Source organism: Capsella rubella, unplaced genomic scaffold (genome assembly GCF_000375325.1).
Source record: "Capsella rubella cultivar Monte Gargano unplaced genomic scaffold, Caprub1_0 scaffold_4, whole genome shotgun sequence".
Lineage (NCBI taxonomy): Eukaryota > Viridiplantae > Streptophyta > Magnoliopsida > Brassicales > Brassicaceae > Capsella > Capsella rubella.
The window spans coordinates 3,035,425-3,057,336 of record NW_006238920.1 but is presented as its reverse complement, the minus strand read 5'-3'; the positions used below and the strand labels follow the sequence as shown (position 1 = coordinate 3,057,336).

The 21,912-nt window shown below is 33.5% G+C and overlaps 2 protein-coding genes across 2 annotated transcripts; one reads left to right on the top strand and one right to left on the bottom strand.

The window, feature by feature from the left end:
- The first annotated feature begins 7,580 nt into the window (after positions 1-7,580).
- On the top strand, positions 7,581-7,886 carry LOC111830944. Its single transcript, XM_023783831.1, has one exon. The coding sequence runs from the start codon at positions 7,581-7,583 to the stop codon at positions 7,884-7,886; it is 306 nt and encodes a 101-aa protein (XP_023639599.1).
- Positions 7,887-8,330: 444 nt separating this feature from the next.
- LOC111830943 lies at positions 8,331-12,713 on the bottom strand. The gene is made up of 6 exons (XM_023783830.1): positions 12,597-12,713; positions 11,955-12,476; positions 10,678-11,870; positions 9,804-10,053; positions 9,020-9,556; positions 8,331-8,657 (listed from the first exon to the last, which is right to left on the bottom strand). Exons 1-6 carry the CDS (start codon positions 12,711-12,713, stop codon positions 8,331-8,333), a joined length of 2,946 nt encoding a protein of 981 aa, XP_023639598.1.
- Positions 12,714-21,912: the final 9,199 nt, after the last annotated feature.

Here is a 21,912-nt window from a genome sequence, read left to right as displayed (position 1 = left end):
TATATATATAATATGTTATCGTGATAATTCAATTCAACAAATAATTTATAATAATATATAAACTTATTAGATAACTATACATTTTTTTTGGGCAAAGATAACTATACATTTAACATATAGTATATGATGGGAAAATAGCAAAAGTAAGAAATGGTGAAGAAATGATGGAAAAATTAGAAATAAAACGGTGATGTGCATGATGATATTTCCAACGTAGTGATGATTGGAAGGAAAAGACGTGACACTGTTAGCGATGGTTTTACTCGTGATGGTGGTGATGATGATGCCGACGGTGACGATTTATATGTGATGGTCATAATTGAGATGACATCCAAAAAAGCACGACGCCTAAAGTGTTTCATAGTTATGACATAATTTTCTTTTGTATTGATATATCAAAGGGACTGAGCCACAAGGTTCAAATACCGGCATAATTGTTCAGTATTGTCAAATATTTTGATGAGGTTAATCGAATAAGAGAGGAATGACTATCATCCACGACAACGATTAATGTCATATTCTTCTACATGTAATTTCTGATTTATTGATAATAATTCAATTAGCAACATATATATTTATGTTAACATATTTTAAATAAATAAATATGTTAATGTTTAAGTTAATGTATGGGAAATTATACTGCATGTACCTAGATAAAGTTTTTATTAACTATATGTCATTGTTCTTTTCATAAGTAGTTATGTATTTGTCGGACAATTTTAACCCTGCATTCCGAGTTAGCTGATAACTCTGTTATCATGATAAATTATCTTTATTATTTTATATAAATTTTTATTATATATCCCTAGCAAAAATTATTAATTACTAAGGTAAAATAAGCATGGTAATATATAAGATAACTAATATTAATAACAATATTGAAAAATTTAATATTTATTACATTTTTTATATAACTCAATAATTTACATATGTTATATACTACATGATTTAACATAATAAATTTAAGTTTATCACAGAAATTGTAACTTATCCCGATATAATATACTTTACATTGTTAATCAAATAAATATTCACATACATCCCTGTTGATAAATTGTGTTTCCAAACAGAGTAGTCGAAGGCAAAAGAAACAGTCTTTTTAATATACAATGTCAAAAAATATTAATTTTCAAATTTATAGCATTAAATATTAATTTAACGGATAAAATATAAATTATCGCGATAACAGATTATTTAACATGTTTAAAAATAAGTTATCAAATACTATTAATCATGGATGAAAGGTGTCATCGAATTCTGTCAATCACGGATGAATAGTTTTAGTATTAATTTAATCGATAATATGTAAATTATCGCGACAACAGATTATTTAACATGTTTAAAAATAAATTATTGAATTCTATTAATTACGGGTGAACAGTGTTACATATCTTTTTTTTTGTTGGCTATATCAAATCAGGTGAGAGAACTAATTTTTGGATTATTGGCTCCTTATTTTTTGTTTTTTGTTTAACTACGCACTCATTTTTAAAAATGTATTAACTAAATTGTTAGCTAATATCAATCGAATAACAAATGATTTAACATGATAAGTATATATATGTTTATCACATAAGCAATCGTTTAGCATGATATGAGTGTGATGAATAATGTTTTTATCTTGTTAATTTTTTTGTTAGCTGATATAAATAATAAAGCATATTTTTGACACTAGTTTAAGTCAGTGAGAGAGAACTAAATAAAAAATTATCATACCTAGATTCTTTATTTTTTGTTCTTCTAGGGCTATACATTTAAATCAACCCTAAAAACTTTTAGATACATGATTTTAGTTTGTGAATATTATTTCAAAAATTCATATATATTTATAATCTATGATGAATTATTGTATTAAATTTGTTTATCATTGTAGTTGGAATTTTAATTTAAAAGCAATTATTAAAATACTATTTAATTAATAATTTAAAATATAATAAAATAAAATATGAATCTAGCTACAACAACAACAATTTTTTTCTCAGTATTACATGATTATCATTCTCACATATTCACTACTACTACATCGTTACAAAAAAAAAAGACAACCAAAACTAAACTATAATGTTTATATTTATAAAAGTTTCACTTACAGTTTTATCGTTCTCACTTTTAAAATAGTTTGTTTAAATGCAAGTTTAGGCTGTATTTATAGTTATCATTAGGTATGATTTGTTTGGTGAGCAAGATGGTATAATGAAAGAATATTCGCAAGTTGATTAAGATTTGTTTTGGTAAATTTTCAGTGAAATCGAGCTTTTATCAATCTCGTTAACATTTTTTTTTTGGGAAATTAATTCTGAATATGGATATATTTTGTTAGTGAAGAATATATTTATAAGATTTTTAGGAACTTGATGGTTTTTAAAATACCAAATGATTTGTTCTTTCTTTTTGACTATGTTAGGCATTTAAAATCGTCAATTAAATTGGAAATTATGTGTTTGTCGAGATATTTTAGGAAATTAATTTTTGGTAACTTTTCATTGATCTTGCCATAAGAAATTGAGCTGCCTATAATTAAAAGAAATATTTTAAGGTAAGATATTGTGGTTAGTTAAATCGATTAAGGTAATGATTTTTAACAACTAATCCCTTACATTGTTAATATTTATTGAAATAGAAAGGGTTGAATTATGCAAATTTTACAAATAAAAGGTTATAACATTTCAAAAATGTTAATATAGATATGATAGATATATGGTTAAAATAGTTAGAAATTTAATTTTGTTTTTTTCTTAGTTAGTTTTGCTAAAATCTCTTTTTTAAATTTAGACAAAAAAAAACCAGGATGGGAAACCATTCAATACATCAAATTATGTTGACTATCCCTTTAACACATTAAATGTCGTTAACTAAGCAGTTAAAAACCTTACTTGTTGTTAAATGATATGTTATTTTTGGCTTTATCAACGATATTTGATGTGTAAAATGGTTAGTGAACAGAACTTAACTAATATAATATTTTTTATTCAACTAATAAATACTCCCTCTGTTTCATTATAAGTGATGTTTTAGCCAATTTTTTTTGTTTCAGTATAAGTGATGTTTTCAATTTCCTATGCAAAAATTTAATGGATTTAATATTTTTTGACCAATTATATTTTACATCATATTTTCTTATTGGTTAAATTCATATTAGTTAATGATGTTTTTATGGAAAATGGGTAAGTTATATGTTTTATTATTTAGTGTGCCAAAACCTTAAACATCACTTATAATGAAACAGAGGGAGTAATAACTAATTGTTGAATGAGTTAGACATATACCTCCAAAATCAAAATCAACATATATTCTTCACAAAGCTATATTAAAATATATGTTGCTAGGTAAATATTATATCTCAACGATAACTTCACACAGATATTATTGAATTGGAAAAATTTTCATGAAAATATCATAGATCACATGTATATTATATTGGTTTGTTAATAGACAAATCACATGTTGCACAATGGTAGTCCTTGTTTTAAATTATCTTCAATTTAATTGATGTAAGAAAACAATTTATTTTTGCAAAGAGTATTTGCTGCACATGTACAAATGACATTAAAATGTATAATAGTCAAATTAAGGTTGATTTCAAAATATAGAGGTATAAATCAAAGAGTATTGTTCAATTATGTAAACAAAAACATAACAACTTGAGATCATAAGAGAACAAGAGAAGAGATTCAAAGAAGCGGTTGAGTGGAAAGATAACCTAATTGAAAACGCCAACGGTATAAAGCAAAGCATGTTGTTCAGTTATGTAAACCAAAAAATAATCAAAAAGAATCTCTTTTTACTTACCCATGTTTGGATTCTCTCGCTCAACACAAAATTGGTTAAAATTGTCTAATCCGATCATGGGTAAGTAAAAAATTCATTTCTTTATTTAAATTAAGGTTTGTACGGAAAGTGATCATCATACAATTTATCCCATTTTGTTGAGAAGGATGGAGCGCACAAAATGGAGAAGCAAATTTGGATTCTAGAGTGAGTGTAGAAGAGGATGAAGTTGGTTCAATTGATATGATGGATACATTAGGGCAAGTAGAAACAAAAATCAGATTTGGAAGTATATAATTGTAACAACCCGTCCAGTGGGATCATCCGTCAATTGGTGACAACTTGTCAAGTGGGAAGGTTGTTAAAGGGTGAGGACCTGGGTTCGAGGAACGCCAGGCGCACCAATAACCTACCTGGTTGGCCAGGAGGCTGCAAGCAGTGGGCTGCGCAGTTTGGGCCCATAGGAGAGAGGTTAGGGTCGATGCGCTACAGCGCTTGTAGCTGCCATGTGGCGGGGTGTGCCATGTGGTAGGGGTTCCCACGGGATGGGTTGTTACAATAATTTATAGTTGGAAGTTCAAAATCCAAAAGAAAAGGCATAAGGAGGCATATCTGGTTATAGAGCTCATGCTGCATGTAATGCAATTATTTCAGACAAAACTACACTAGCAAAACAGATGTTGGAACAAAAACAGTTAGAACAAATATAGTGTGGAACATGTTCTTGAGGTTCTTAATGGTTTCCCCCGAGTGAAGAAGTGGTCACCATTTCACATTGCAATAGTTGATCATCTTTTAGCAAATGAAGCAAATCGACAAAACTTTGTAGCGTTTTCAAGTGAAGAAGATTAAATTAGTTAGGCCTGAAACAAAGATTTATGATATGTCTTAATATTTAGAATTTTAAATCTTTATATAAGTTGTACTCTTTGTTTATAGAGGTTTGATTTTGGTTTATAAAAATCAGTTTATGTTTATTATTCCATATTCTTAATTGGTTTATGGATGATGATGATGATTTGTTTGACATGGTTAATGTTGAGAGAGTGATTCATTGAATCGATTGAGGTGCATGATGGCGCCACCGCCATGTTCAAAAACTTATGTATGAATCGGATCAGTAATGTTATGATATTATAAGGATGAATCAAAGAACTTTTGAAGATTTTTGTGGAATGTTAACTACACGATATGGATTACAGTAGACTCACAGTGTTTTATGTTGAGGAAGGTGTTGCAATGTTTCTGGAGTTGGTTGGTCAAGATAAGACAATACGGGTTATTGCTCAAAGTTAACAGCGATCACTAGACATAGTAAAAAGGAAGATTGATAAAATTTTGAGTGTTCTCCTTAGGTTTGCAGCAGATACACTAAAACCACGAGAAGATGAGTTCGCAAGAGTATGCCTGGTTTTAAGGAATGATGATCGATATTGGCATTTTTATAAAGATCCCATATCCCAGTTCGTTCTCCCACTACAAATGCATGAGCTTATATATAGAAGAAGAAAATTGGAACCTACAATGATTTTCCTAACTATATGTTAACTTTGACATGAAGTTCATATATGAGTATGTTGGTGTACCAGGAAGAGCACACGATACAAAATTATTAACTCATATGCAAAGATCTTTTCCACATCCGCCAAATGGAAAGTATTACTTAGTCTGAATATCCTACTAGGACAAGATATCTTGGTCCTCATCGTAGAATTCAATATCATCTAGATCAATTTTTTAGATAAAGACCACCTACCACCACCTGATAATTGTTTAACCGGAGATATTCAGGTTTGATGATAATGATTGAGCAGACATTTGGAGTATGGAAAGCAAAATGGAGAATTTCTAGATCGAAAGCATCCAAAATATGACACTACACAACTTCATACACGGATTACGTCGAGATAATTATAATTTTGTGCATTGGTAGAGAACTGAAAAATATCATATTGTCGTAATGATGATAATGATGGTGGTGGTGGTGGTGCTAGTAGTAGTGATGGTGTCGGTGATAATGATATGAGGATGGTGATAGTGGTAGTGCTGGTGAACATGTTTTATATAAGCCGACCAGTGATAGAGTTATGGAAGGTATACGTGACCGCATTACACGTGAGATTAGTAGAGGACTCCAACTACCTTATTAGTTATTAATTTAATTTTGTAATTTTTATTTTGCTTGAAATAATTTAATTTTGTAACTTTATTTCATTTTTGATTTATTGACTTTATTTTACTGGAGATTTACTTTATATTTTTCAATATCTATTCAAAATAGTAAGTGGTTTAAAAATTTTAAAAATTTCAGTCTTACCAATAACAAAACGAACAACCTTGCAACCACTCGCAGCGGTCAATCGCACAATAGAAAAACGAACACTTTTGCGCTAGTCGCAGCGTTCAGTCGTGTGACTACGAAACGAACAACATCATGTCATTTTAAAATCGCACTCACAGTCGCTTGCGATTATGAAAAGTGACCAATATGAGCCATATTCTTACATGATACCAATAATAAGATCACTCAACGCAATACACTGACTAAAGAGTACATGAATAAAATTCATTGATTGAGACTCATAATGCACCCAACAATCAGATTGGAATAAATGGAAAGAAGCTATAAGCGTGGAGTTAAATTCATTAAAGAAGAGGAATGTATTTGGTCCAATAATAAGGACACCTCTCGATCTAAAGCCAGTTAGACATAAATGGGTCTTTGTGAGGAAAAAAAATAAATATGGAGAAATCGTGAGATATAAAGCACGGCTTGTTGCACATTGATTCTCACAGAGACCATGAATAGATTATGAGGAGATATACTCCCTTGTGGTGGATGTTAATGCATTTATTTTTTTTAGCATTTAAATTTTTGCTAAGTCTGGCTATATAAAAGAGAAAGACTTGATTTGCGGCTAATGGATGTAATGCCTGCATGTTTATATAAGTCCACTGGATAAAATATGAGATTAGCAGAGGGTATTGAGCTCAAAGATAAGAAAGGTTTTCGAGAACAGCACTGCATAAGGCTGTACAAATCCTTTCATGGACTTAGAATAAGTGGGCATATGTAAGGTTATAAATGATCCCATCAGTCCATGTATTTTTATAAAGAAGTTTGTAAACAAAGGATTTGTAATCATAAGAAGTGTATATGAATGATTTAAACCTCTGCTTAATCGACAAAATAGTTGAATATATCTAAAGAAAAAATTTGAAATGAAAGACCTAGGCAATAATAATTAAGTTCTGTTTGGGATTACAACATGAGTACGTGAAAAATGTAATCTTTGTGCATAAAATGGCATATACTGAAAGAGTACTCAAGGAGATTAAGGACCAGACCCGCCCATTGACCAAGCTCAATGGTGGTGAGAAGCCTCAGATTGGATAGTGATCCATTCAGTCCGTAAATGCCATACCTCAGTGCCATAGGAGCTTTAATGTATCTGGCGAGCCACACTAGGCCAGATATCTGTTTTTCCGTGAATTTATTATCAAGAGTTAGCTCATGTCCGACCCAAAGGCACTGGAACAGGATTAAACATATTCTTCGTTACCTACAAGAAACGAAATATTTGGGTCTATATTATACTAACCAACCCAAAGAGGGATTAGTTGGTTTTGCTGATGCAGGTTATCTCTCGGATCCACACAATGGTCGATCACAAACTGGTAATATTTTTACATACGGTGGTACGGCAATATCTTGGCGATCTCAAAAGCAAACAATCGCAGCCACATCGTCCAACCATGCTGAAATTTTGGCTATGCATGAGGCCAGCCGTGAATGTTTTTGGTTGAGATCCATGACTCAACATATTAGGATCGATTGTGGGATGACCGAAGGGAAGGCAGCACCAGCAATAATGTATGAAGATAATGCTGCCTGCATAGCTCAGCTTAGAGATGGATATATCAAAGGAGATAGGACGAAACATATCTTGCCAAAGTTCTTTTTCACTCATGAATTACAGAAAGCCAGAGAGGTCCAAGTGGAACAAGTTCAATCATGTGACAATTCGGGGGATCTATTCACCAAGTCGCTTCCAACCTCTACGTTCAAGAAACTTACACATCAAATTGGAATGCGCCGATTGAAAGATCTTCAGTGAGCTTCAAATCAAGGGGAGTAGTACGTGTTGTACTCTTTTTCCTTCACCACGGTTTTATCCCAATGGGTTTTTTTGGTAAGGTTTTAATGTCGTTCAAGATATGCTAATACAGAGAAGCTTGTTTGGTCAGAGAATGCCCAAGTTTCAATGTCTTCTTACTCCGTTGAGAACGTCACGTTCTAGCCGTAATAAGGGAAGTTAAGAGATGAAAGCTCTTAGTTTTATAAATCAATATTTCGTATCTTACAAAGCTAGAGATCGATCAACTTATATAGAAAACACCAAAGCCTAATCCTTATAGAAATCGATAAGTATCGAAGACCATGGATATATCTAGAGCTTTCAAAAATAATTAAAAAGATTATTAAAACCTTGAAACGTGAGAAGAAAGGAAAAACAAATGAAAATAGAAATAAACACCAAGTCTTTTAGAAGCACCCTGCATCAGGTCACCCGGGGTAGAAAAAGATTTGTCCCTGAATCTTCGTGCTCATCGTGTGCCACAAATGGAACCAAATGTTTCACATTGAAGACATCGGAACAACACACATCTGTAGGAAGCTGAACACGGCATGCGTTGGCATTTATCCTCTCCAAAACCTTCAATAGACCAATCTTTCGTGCTTTGAGCTTGTTGTATGTTCCGGGGGAGAAACGATCCTTAGTCAAAACAGCCCATACCAAATCACCTGAACTAAAAGTAACATGACGACGATGACGATCTGCATCTGCCTTGTATTTAGCTGAAGCAACTTGGAGGTTATCATGGACCTGCGAATGTAGGAAAGAAAGAGTTGCAACAAAGTCCAAAGCGTGTCCGTGTTCACGGGTTTCATCAGGAACAACACCAAGATCAACATGACCTCGTGGTATCAACCCATAAATAATGTGAAACGGACTGAATTTGGTACTGCGGTTGACGGCATGGTTGTGTGCAAACTCAGCTTAATACAACACCTTATCCCACGCCTTAATATTGTCACCCACCAAACATCGCAACATATCACCCAAGGAACGGTTAGTGACCTCAGTTTGTCCGTCGGACTGAGGATGATATGCAGAGCTCATATCCAAGCTTGTACGAAGCAACCGCCAAAAATGGCTGAGAAAAATCGAGAATCCCGATCAAAAACAATAGATAACGGAAGACCATGAAGACGATATATCTCACGGAAGAACAACAAAGCCACTGAAACCGCATCGGTCGTCTTCCTACACGGAATGAAATGCACCATCTTGGAAAAGCGATCAACCACAACAAATATAGAATCATTGCCGCGTTGGGTTCGAGGCAAACCCAAAACAAAGTCCATGCTTATGTCCGTCCATGGCTGCGCTCGAATTGGAAGAGGCATATACAACCCACTGTTAGAAGCGTGTCCCTTAGACTTTTGACAAACCACACAACGTTCCACATGACGAGCTACATCACGAAGAAGAGACGGCCAAAAATATGACTCCGCAACCAACTGAAGGGTACGATCACGACCGATGTGGCCTTCACTATGCAATTCTGTGATGAGTTGGAGGCGCAAACTACAATCTGGGACACACAACCGGTTATGAAGAAACACAAAACCGTTATGAAGAACATACTCCGAACGAAGACCTGCCTTCAGATCACTCAACACTTGACCAAAGAAAGAATCATGTTCATAAGATCCGTTAAACTGAAAATCCGGGAACAAAAACGCTTAACGTTGCAAGAAGGGAATGACGTCGGCTCAAAGCGTCGGCCACTTTGTTAGAACGACCAGATTGATGCTTAATCACAAAAGTGAACTGTTGTAAATAGGCTATCCAAGACGCATGTCGGGCTGAAATCTTCTCTTGACTGCCCAAATGTTTAAAAGCATCGTGATCGGTATAAAGAATAAACTCTTGATGGAAAAGATAATGGCGCCAATGCTTAATTGCCTGAACAATCACATATAACTCAACATCATAAGTGCTATAACGTCCGCGAGAGCCGGCAATTTTCTCACTATAAAACGCCACCGGTCTTCCCCGTTGACTAAGAACAGCTCCAATGCCAAGTTTACAAGCATCACAATGCAACTCAAACACCACAGTAAAATCAGGGAGAGCCAAGATTTGAGCAGACACTAGCTTGGCTTTGATAGTCTCAAATGCCTCATTAGCTTCAGCCGTCCACACAAAGAGGATCCTTTAAGACAGTCGGTTAAAGGAGCAGTTATGCCGCTAAAATGATGAACGAAGCGACGATAAAATGATGATAAACCATGAAAACTCCTAACATCACTTATAGAACGTGGAGTGGGCCAAGACTTAATGGCCTCAATCTTACTTGAATCCACCTCCAAACCCCGACAAGACACCACATACCCAAGGTAAAGGACCTCAGGATCGCCAAAAACACACTTATGTTGTGCGGCAAATAGCTGCTCTCGCCGTAAGACTAGAAGCACAGCCTATAAATGCTCCAAATGGCTGACCAAATCCGTACTAAAAACCAAAATATCATCAAAATATACAACGACAAATTAACCGATGAAAGGCCGGAGTGCTTGATTCATAACTCGCATAAACGTACTCGGAGCGTTAGACAACCCAAAAGGCATAACCATCCATTCAAACAAGCCTTCACGCGTTTTAAATGCCGTTTTCCACTCATCACTGGGCCGGATACGAATTTGGTGATATCCACTTTTTAAATCCAGCTTGGAAAAAATTGAAGCACTACCAAATTTGATCCAATAAATCATCTAAACGAGGAATAGGAAAACGATAACGGACTGTGATTTTATTGATAGCGCGACTATCCACACACATCCGCCAAGAGCTGTCTTTCTTTGGAATAAGCAACTCCGGGACAGCGGTAGGACTCATACTTTCTCTAATATGACCTTTGCAAATGAGTTCTTCCACTTGACGTCGTAGTTCTTCATGCTCGTGAGGACTCATTCGATAGTGTGGGCGATTAGGAAGGACTGCATTAGGGACGAGATCAATATGGTGTTGAATGTCCCGTAAAGGTGGTAAACCTGTGGGTAAATCCTTTGGAATAACATCTTGAAACGTACTCAACAAGTCCTCAAAAGCGGTTGGTAACGGGCCAGAACTAGAGTGGAAAACCGGAGCTGAAACTAATGCCCAAATACAATCAGTTTCACCTACATGCTTCTCAAAAGCAGCCTTGGGAAGAGTCAATAAGGCTTTAGACGGAGTAGAAATTTTATTCGTGCCGGGCAGTTGAGAGGGCAGACTAGGGTCTGTGGTTTCCTTAGATGGAAGTAAGGTAATTGTCCTGTCATCAAACACAAAACTATAAGTATTACTCTTACCGCGATGTGTAGCATCACGATCGTATTCCCACGGACTTCCCAACAGAAGGTGACATGCGTCCATAGGGACAACATCACAAGTCAAAGAATCTTTATAAACACCAACAGAGAAAAAAACCAACGCTTGCTTGGAGACCCAAATGTCAGAACCATTATTAAGCCATGCGAGTTGATAAGGAGCTGGATGAGGAAAAGGTTGAATCCCGAGTTTGCGCGTAGCTTCTTCTGCAATTGCATTGGTACAACTTCCGGAATCAATGACAAGTTTGCAAATTTTACCATTAATTGTGCAAGTTGTACGAAACAGAGATGTACGGAGCCAAGACTCCTGTAGTGACCGTGGTGCTAGGCAATTACGCCTAATTACTAATAACTGGGTTGGAGGGCCAGTGTCGCCTGCAATACAAGCGTCATCTTGGTCGTGGTTGGAGTCTGAAAGATAATCATCATAACGAGGTTCGTCCGAAAAATTAGTGTCTTGTGCAAGCAAACTACGACGACCCTGATTCAGACAAGCCGTTTGTCGATGCCCGGATTCGCCACAGCTAAAACAACCAAGAGCACCGGTACGAGGCTGTCGTGAAGGTGCTATAGAATCTGCTGGCACGCCTGGTTTTGCAAAGGGAGGTTGTGAAACTGTTGTGTTAGAAGCTTGAGGATTGGCACTGTCAATCGATACCTGAGGTTGGAAACGAGTACGAGACGTTGACGGATTCCAACTGGATTTGTATTGAAGCTACATGCCAAGAGCTCGCTGATGTGCCTTAGAAACTAAGAGCGGGTTAAATTGCTGAAGAGGAATATGTAGTTGAGACCGAAGACCACCAATGAAACGAGACACAAGCTGATCCTCTGTTTCTGAAAGTGTTGCTCGTGCCATCATCTCAAAGAAATCTGTTGCGTACTCATCCACCGTCCGGGTACCTTGACGCAAATTCTGAAATTTAGTATACAAGGTTCGCTCATAGTTGTATGGAAGGAAACTTCGACGCATGTGTTTTTTAAATTTCTCCCATGACTCAATTTTAGATTTCCCCGAACGTCGTCGAGACTCTTTAAATTGAGACCACCAAGCCATAGCGCGACCCTTGAATCGTGTGGCCACCAATGATACACGAACATCATGAGGAACGTTCTTAAATTCCAAAACTTCTTCCACCATATGCAGCCAATCGAGAAACTCTTCTGCTTTTAGACCACTTGCAAATTCTGGAATATCTAACTTGAACCCTGTTTCCCACCATTGAGTGTTGTTGTTGTTGGCTAGAGGATTGTGTGGAAGTAACTGGTGTTCACGTCATTGTTGAATGGGAACAGCAAACAAATTCTCATGGATGTCTTCATCGGATTCATGGTCATAGTCTCTTTGCTGTTCACGGCGTTGGGCTTGCTGAGCTTGTAACACCGTTGTTAATGCGTTTTCGATAGCGTGTTGTAACGCATCATAGAGACCAGCAGTGAAATTTTCCAAAGTTTGGCACAGTTCTTCTTGTTGTTCATCGGATCTCGTTCGAGGAGCCATCTCGGTTTGGATGAGAGAGAAAGACCGTGCCTTAATTGAGAAATCAAAGCGCTGGAATCTGATACCAACTAATGTCGTTCAAGATATGCTAATACAGAGAAGCTTGTTTAGTCTGAGAATGCCCAAGTTTCAATGTCTTCTTACTCCGTTGAGAACGTCACGTTCTAGCCGTAATAAGGGAAGTTAAGAGATGAAAGCTCTTAGTTTTATAAATCAATATTTCGTATCTTACAAAGCTAGAGATCGATCAACTTATATAGAAAACACCAAAGCCTAATCCTTACAGAAATCGATAAGTATTGAAGACCATGGATATATCTAGAGCTTTTAAAAATAATTAAAAAGATTATTAAAACCTTGAAACGTGAGAAGAAAGGAAAAACAAATGAAAATAGAAATAAACAGCAAGTCTTCTAGAAGCATCCTGCATCAGGTTTTAATGAGGCAACATCCCAAAGCATATTACAAGCTCATAACGGTTATGACATCCAAGGGGGAGTGTTATAAATCATATGGTGGATTATCATAACAAGCCCAATCCGGACCGGCCCATATCAAGCATGATTCGTTCTATAAGGAGGCTTAATCTTTTCCTTATTGTACTAGGGTTTACTTATCACCCCTTGTATCAATCCTTATATAAAGAACTCTAAGTAAATGAATAAAGCATCTCGAATTCCCCTCTCCTCTCGAATCATAAAGAATACCACGGAAGGAACACTGCACCTTTTCACCCTATAAAAGTAAATATATTGGTTAAGCAAAATGATAATTTGGATTCTTAATGATCTTGAATATATTAGTATCATCTATAAACAAATTCAACTAGAATAGGAAAAACTAACATACATGAATATCAGTTAACACCATCTCCAAGCTTGGTACAAGTTCACGATAATGATCTAGCCGCAAACATAACACTTTCACTTGAATTTTCCAGTCATATTTAGAGGGATTCAAACATCACACACCATCAACATGACATATCTTCATCATATAGACAATTAAATTGAAGTATTAAAACTATAAACATAAACTATACTTTTTAATTAAATTGACAGAAAAAAAATTTTGAACCTTTGAAGATTGATTGAAGTGAATGGTAGAACATAAACAGGGCATATCTAATTAAATCGACAGAAAAGAAATTTCGAACATTTGAAGATTTTCTGATTCCAAAAATGTATACTCATAACCAAATGGAATATATAAACGTTTATAACGGGAAACACCATCTTTAAAGTTTTCAAAGTTCTTAAAAATATTCCAAACATGCTCAAAACCTCCTTTAAAAGTTGTATCTTCTCTAAAAATTAGTTTGGCTTGATTAAACTGCATCATTAGAAATAAAAACATTCATTTAAATTAAAATATTTTTAAAATAGCCAAAACGACAAAAACAAAAAAAACAAAATATATTTAAAAATTCCTTAGCAAAAAAAAAAAATTATATAAATTATATATGATGATTATTATATAATATGATGTTTTATAATAAATTTTTAATTTAAATAAAAGTAATTATTTTATTAAAATTTTATAAAATTTAAAGTAAGTGGGCTAATTTCCCACTTTTATAAATATATGGTGTTAATATTAAAATTTTAAAAAGAATCTATTTGGAATATACTATTATATAGGAAAAAAAGAGAAATACATTGTAGTAAAAGTCACTTCTATTATAGAACTCATCTATTATAGAGGGAAAAATAGCAAAATACATTGGAGATAGTCTAAGCAGCTATGAGGCAGAACAAAGGCCAACTCCAGTGGGCAGAATAAAGATGAGATCATGAAGTTGGCTTATAAAATCCTATTCAATGATCACAATGTGAGGTTCAATCTTGAATGATTGAATGGAGCTTAGGTTTGATCAAAAATGGCTTGGATGTTTTTCTAGAAAAGATCAAGCAACATCAAAGAGAAGAAAGAAGGGTGATGAGCCGTCTACATCAAGCTCTATGCAAGTGAGGCTTGAAGAGGACGAAGGTTGCCACCTTGGGTGAAGGCTGCAAAAGCCAAATCCAAACAGTTAGTTAGCAAACCAACCACAATTGAAGAAGGCTATGCTCTCAAGGAGTTCCAAAGCATGTGGGACATCAAACAAAAGGATTTGGCCATGGTATAGATGTTTGAAAAGTAGAGACTTTTGGAGAGTCTTCTTGCCAAGACTACTTAACTTTCTGAAAAGAAAATGGCCTCAAAGGATAAGCTTTTCACTGAAATGTTGGGAGATGCATGAGTAGTCTTATAGTCTTAGTGAGAATACTCTTTTATTTCTATCCTTTATCAACATCCATGCTCTTTTCATATAGCTAGTTTCTTTTGTTTGTTATGAACTAGTTTTCTCTTAGGCTTGTAATTTGTAGTTCTCTTTATTGGTTTCTTTTGTTTGTTATATGCTAGTTTTCTCTTAGGCTTGTAATTTGTATTTCTCTTCATTGGTTTCTTTTGTGTGTTATGAACCAGTTTTTACCAATCGGCTAGTAATTTTACTTTTCTTTGTTGGTTTCTTATGTGTGTAATGAACCAAGCTTTCTCTTCATCAATATTTAAAATAAATCAAGTTTATGTAACTGTTCTTGCGTGTACTGAATTAGAGTTCTAGTCAGTTAGAGAACCAGTTTATGAGTATGTTTTAATATATTGATGATGAGATGAACCCATAATATATTCAGGATGATATAAACCACTTTTGGATATGTTGTATGTCCCGATCAGATGAGATGACATATATATTACCAACATTCACTCTTACGCATATTTTTCTGTATGTAACTAACATCTTATATAATATTGAATTAATATTTTTTTTTAAGCACCCATGGAAGGTGCTTACCATGGGAGATCCAAAATTTTCAAAATTAATATAGAGGTGCTAAAGTTACCATTTGTCACAATTTATTACAAAAGAATTAGTATACCATTGCAGTGGTATATGTAGTCTTACTATGTTATATTATTTGTTGCTTTTTGGGGAGTAATTGACAAGGAAACATACTTTTGGTGAGACTATTTGCAAAGAGACCCACTTTCATGTGAAAGTGTACTTTCTATGATATTTTTACAGTTTTGATGTTTTTCTAGCTGACAATTTTGCACTTTGGTGGTTTTAGTTGTAAACTAGAAACACATGTCTCTTGGTTGTGTCATTAGATGGTAACTAATTTGGAAAATCGTGTCGTTGAGATGTTTTGGGGGAATGATCTAATATATATACTCCCTCTGTTTCATTATAAGTGATGTTTAAGGTTTCGGCACACTAAATAATAAAACATATAACTTATCCATTTCCCATAAAAACATCATTAACTAATATGAATTCAACCAATAAGAAAATATGATGTAAAATATAATTGGTCAAAAAATATTAAATACATTAAATTTTTGCATAGGAAATTGAAAACTTCACTTATACTGAAACAAGAAAAATTGGCTAAAACATCACTTATAATGAAACAGAGGGAGTAATAGTTTTGCTTAAATATTTATTTGCTCTATTTTTTCCTCCTTGTCTCACTCACTCATTTTTTTTTTGTTCTCATTCTATGTTGTTATTTTATGTATTAATCATAGAAAATCATTTATTTATTTTTATATAATAAGTTATGATTATATTTCCTTACACATTTTAAGTTGCATATTACTATATTTTTATTAATCATTATATTATACATTGTTCATTTCTAGTTGAACATTTGGTTATTGATACATACTTGGGTTTAATTATATTAAAACATATCAAAACCTATTTCACCAAATAATTTTTGGTTTGATAGAGTCTATACCTTAAACCATAAAGTCTTTAAAAAAAACCTTTCTAGTTTTTCAAAACAGTTCACTATCTTCTCACGAATCAGTTGGCAATAGGGTGACAAATGAGATATGGTGCTTGGTACACTAAAAAAAAAAAATCTTACCAAATTTCGTACAAAAACTTTGGTTGCAAATATTTTATACTACTTATTTACGACTACAAAAACTCTTTTAGCATTTACAAACTAACTAGAGTTGAGTCTATCATAAGCATCCGCAAGCTCCCACATCAAACCATCATTCTTATTTTCTTCAAAAATATTGATACACTTGGTAGATAGAGTATAAATAGTCCACTTTGAATCTTTGATCAAAACAAAATATATTTTATGCAGAGACCTTGTTAATACGACCAAGGTTATTCAATATTTCCTTCTTCTCTCTCTTCAGCCTACTTATGTCAAATGGGTTAGGCTCGTCTCTGGATTTGAAGTTAACGGAAGCCGTCATAATCTATAACTAATTAAACCAAATGTTATTACCAAATCAATCAAACATCATTCAATTACCCCAAATTAAACACTAATTAAACTATTAAATCTTATAATTCAATGTTTTCTTAATTTGTGTGAAATGTGTCAAAGTAACACTCTTTGCAGAGGGAGTATAATTTTGCCAAGTCATCACCGTAGTTTTTTTTCTTCTCCATATTGTCTTCTTTGGTAACTTTGCATAGATAAATGGTTACTCACTTAATTTTATATATTAGAATATGTACAATAGTTTGTTTTAAATTAGTCAACACCCTACCCCACTATTTTTGATTTAAATTTTTAGTTTCTTTTCTGTTTACAATTATTGATCAAAATTTTAATTTTAAAAATTTAAGTAATAAATTGTAACCACATTAACTATAACCGTGGTCATGCTTATGCTTTAGACTTGTCATAATCTACCCAATTTTGAACATACACATCTCGTTCATCCTCAACAATCATATTATGCTCTATGATAGATGACCTCATGATGATATCCAAATTGCCTATATCCCACATGCGAGCAAGTTCGCGAATGATTTTAAATCAAGCATGCAGTACTTCAAATGCACGTCTGATGTCCTTCTGATATCCCTCTTGATGTTTGTAAAAATATTTTGTCTTGAGGAACTCTAATTGATTTGAAAAATGTAGTATAAGAATGATATATACAATCAGTTAGATTATGGTCCAACTAACAAAGAAACATTATTAAAGCGTAACATAACAAACAAACAATATTAAAGCGGAAAGTGAGAACACATATTAAGTTGGAATGCGAAAAAAGATAACCATACACTTAACAACAATTAATTACCAAATAGATCATGGATCAACTTCTCTAACAACTCTTTACTTCGATCATCATGGCCATTAAATTGAAATGTCTATTCTTACAAGTTAAATATAATTCATGCAATTTTGTTTTGACAATATATTATTGATGTAGTTGTAATGATTTCTGCATGAACCTTCATCACATAGATAATTAAATGAGCAATTTGACACCAATTTGCTTCACTCTTTACTATGCTCATTACAATATGTAGCAATTTAACACCAATTTGCTTCACTTTTTTTTGTCTCTACCGACAATACTATTAGTTTCATATTTAATCCACCCCCTCAGTAGCACCAAATTTTGTGCACTTCCCCTTTTATGGGCTCTTCGGCGAACATGATATGAATCTTCTGCGTCATCTTGAGTGAATTCATTAACATCGCTCATGCCGCTAAGAGACATTTGTGTAAAAAATTTAGGAAATTAAGTTGATGCAACATTATATAAGAACATTTTCATTACACGATTGAGTAGAAGAATAAGGGTTTGATTAAGATGGCACCAATATATGAATTATAGTTTGTTATAGATGAAAACATGACAAAATTTGGTGCAAAACCAGTAATTTGGCATATTTTGGGGTTGGTTCGACGATTGGTTTTGAAATTCTTAATTGTTTGGATATGGATAGTATAAAGGATGATTAGAAAAATTTTGAGTGTTTTTGTCCGTTGATTGTGTTTCATTAGATAGTAACTATTTTGGAAAATCATGTGGCTGTGATATTTTGGGAAAAAAACTATCTAATATATAGAATAATTTTGGTTGAAATATTGATGTTTCTCTCTCTCTCACTCCCTCTTTTTCGTTGTTCTCATTTTATGTTGTTATTTTAGGTTTTAATCATAAAAAATTATGTATTTATTTCTATACAATAAGTTATGATTATATTTGTTGTACATTTTAAGATGCATATTGTTTTATTTTTATAAATTATTATATTATACAAGGTTCATTTATAGTTACATATTTGTTTATTGATACATACTTGTATTTAATCAAATAAAAACATATGAAAACCTATTTCATCAAAGAATTTTTAGTTTGATAAATAAATCATAAACCCTAAACACTATACCTTAAACCATAAAATCTATATAAAAAAAACCATATGATGTTCCAAAACAGTTCACTATCTTCTCACGAATCAGTTGGCAATAGGATGGACAAGTGAGGTATGGTGCTTGGTACACTATAAGAAAACATAATCTTACCACATTTCTTACAAAAACTTTGTTAGGAAATTTTTCTACCTCTTACTTACAATTACCAAAACTCTTTTGGCATTTACAAACTTATTAGCGTTGAATCTATCATAAGCATCCGCAAGTTCCTCAGCAAGCTACATCAAGCCATCATTCTTCTTTTCTTCAACAAAATTCATACACTTGGTAGATACGGTATAAAGAGATCACTTTCAGTCTTCGATTAAAGCAAAGGAGCTTCTTGATTGCGGGAAAGCCTCTGAAAATTGTACGCAGAGACCCTGTTAATATGACCAAGGTTATTCAATCTCTCCCTCTTCTCTCTCTTCAGCCTTTGCTTATATCGAATGGTCCAGGCTCGAATACGGATTTGGAGCTAATGGAAGTTGTCATAATCTAAAACTAATTCAAGCTAATGTTATTACTAACGCAACTAAACATCATTCATCTAATATGATAATAATTAATCATGCATATGTGCATAAACCAATTAAACATCATCATTCATTCAATTATATACTAATTACTCATGCTTCTGTGCATAAACCAATAAGACTAATGGTCTTCTTAGGTGTCTCATCCATTGAGGTTGTTCTTTCTTCCTCCTCCTTGGTTCTGCTTAAATAGATTCATGTGACTAGGATCTCGAGATAATAGATATTTCTTCACTTAATCCATCAATTCAGGGACGAGAACATTAGACCTAGGAACAAAACCTAGAGTAACCTGAAGAATCATCCATGCCACATCCTTTGGATACGGCTAGTCCCAGATAGAGCTTCTCAGTTCAGTTCTGGACCACTTTTCTCTGATTTGGATTTCTCATCAACCTTCACTCTGTGATTTCCAGAACCACAACTGGACTCTTCCTCCCATGAAGCTTTGGTTTCAACTTTCTTCTCACCCATCAACCTTCTTTGCCATCACTCTTTGATTTCCAGAAACGCAACCCATAAAGAACACATATCACTCTTCCTCCTATAAAGCTTTTGGTTTCAACATTCTTCTCACCCATCAACTTTCTTCTCTATCACTCTTTGATTTTCAGAAACCCAACCCAAGAAGAACATAATACAGTTTTAACTCTTTCTCCTATGAAGCTTTTGGTTGAATGTTGTGTTGACAGCAACACATATCCAAGAATGCATATCTACCCAAAATCGATCCTCATGATGACAAGTGACCATTTATTTGTCACCACACAATACACGATTTAGAACGATCTTTGTTATTAACTTTAAAATCCCATTATTCAATAACACAAAGATGCCCATATTTTATTAAGTAATAAATATTTGAGGAGTATAGACTTAAAAAGCCCATTATACCATAACACAATAAGGCCTATATCTTTATTAAGCAATAAATATTTGATGATTGAAAGGCGCCAAGTTTTTAATTTAACACAAAAAATTTTATTTTGTTTTCTTTTAATAAAAAAATTACCGAGTATTAACACTGGATTATGAAAAAAAATTCATCTTTTACCTGGAACGAGAAATGGCAATGGCTGGCAGCGTTACGGAGCCCAACTAATCTCATCATCACTACAAAAAACGAACAAGTTCGATGGTGTAACAACCCGCCCCGTGGGACACTCTGCCACATGGCAACCTTACAGCGCTGCAGCGCATCGACCTTAACCTCTCTCCTGCCCACTGGCCCCCCTTGACCCATCAGGTAGGTTATTAGTGCGCTTGGCGTTCCTCGTACCCAAGACCTCACCCTTTAACAACCTTCCCACAAGAGAAGCTGTTATAAATTAAAATCGATTGAATTTGAATCCAATACTAAGAATAGGGAATTAATGAAATATTTCCTACCATTTACAGTCGAAGGAAAGTGGAGTGTGTTCTTTTGTAGGAAAGCTGAATGAAACATTTGAAGGAAACTGGAGTGAAATCATTGGTAGAAACTTGAATGAATTCAATATTTGTAGGAAAATTGAAGAGAATTCCCTTCGAAGTATTTGTTAGGAAATTAGAAAGAATGCGTTTCCTACAACCTTTCTGTAGGAAAATGGTTAAAAATGGCCTTCTCTGTTCCTACGAAATAACCTACTATACCATTAGTTTTGGTTCCTACCAATATTTTTGTAGAAAAATAGAAAGAAATGACTATTTCCTACCATTTTCTTATGCATCTGGCCATAGGACATCGATCAAAATTTCTTTTATGTCGATCATAGGTAGGAAACCGATCATAAGTTTAAAGATACATCAACATGACATATCACTGTCAATTTAAATTCTAGAAAAAAAAATTTAGTAGAGATGTAACCGAATCGATCAAAGATCTTAGTCCAATAAAAACTTCTTGCGCTATTTTCTAGAATCAAAATTTTAAAATATGAATAAATTTGCCTTCTAATTTTTTATAGTGACCAAAAGGTTACTAAATAACTACTATATATATATATATATATATTTATATTTATCTCTATCCATATAATCTATAGCTTATTAAATCTTATATTTTCCATCAATTATTTTCATAAATATCTTTCGTAATTTTAATTTATCTTTAAAATTTGAAGTTAAAATATTATTAGGGTTTAAACCATATCACATATACAAACAAATTACGAAATTCTAAATGTTTTAAATTCTTAAATTATTTATATTTTTTTAACGTTTATTAGATTATAGAATTTTGATAAGCTTTAAACTTTGTGTAGATCCAGAATATGTAATATATATCGGAAAAAAACTAAATATCTTATACACGAAATTTTGGACGTTCATAATATTGTAGTTTTTGATTAAGTAAAGTATAGGTTTTATTTAATAACATATTTAATAACATATAGAGAGATTTTTTGAGTTCATTCGACATAACTCTGTGTTACAGAATTAGGTTTA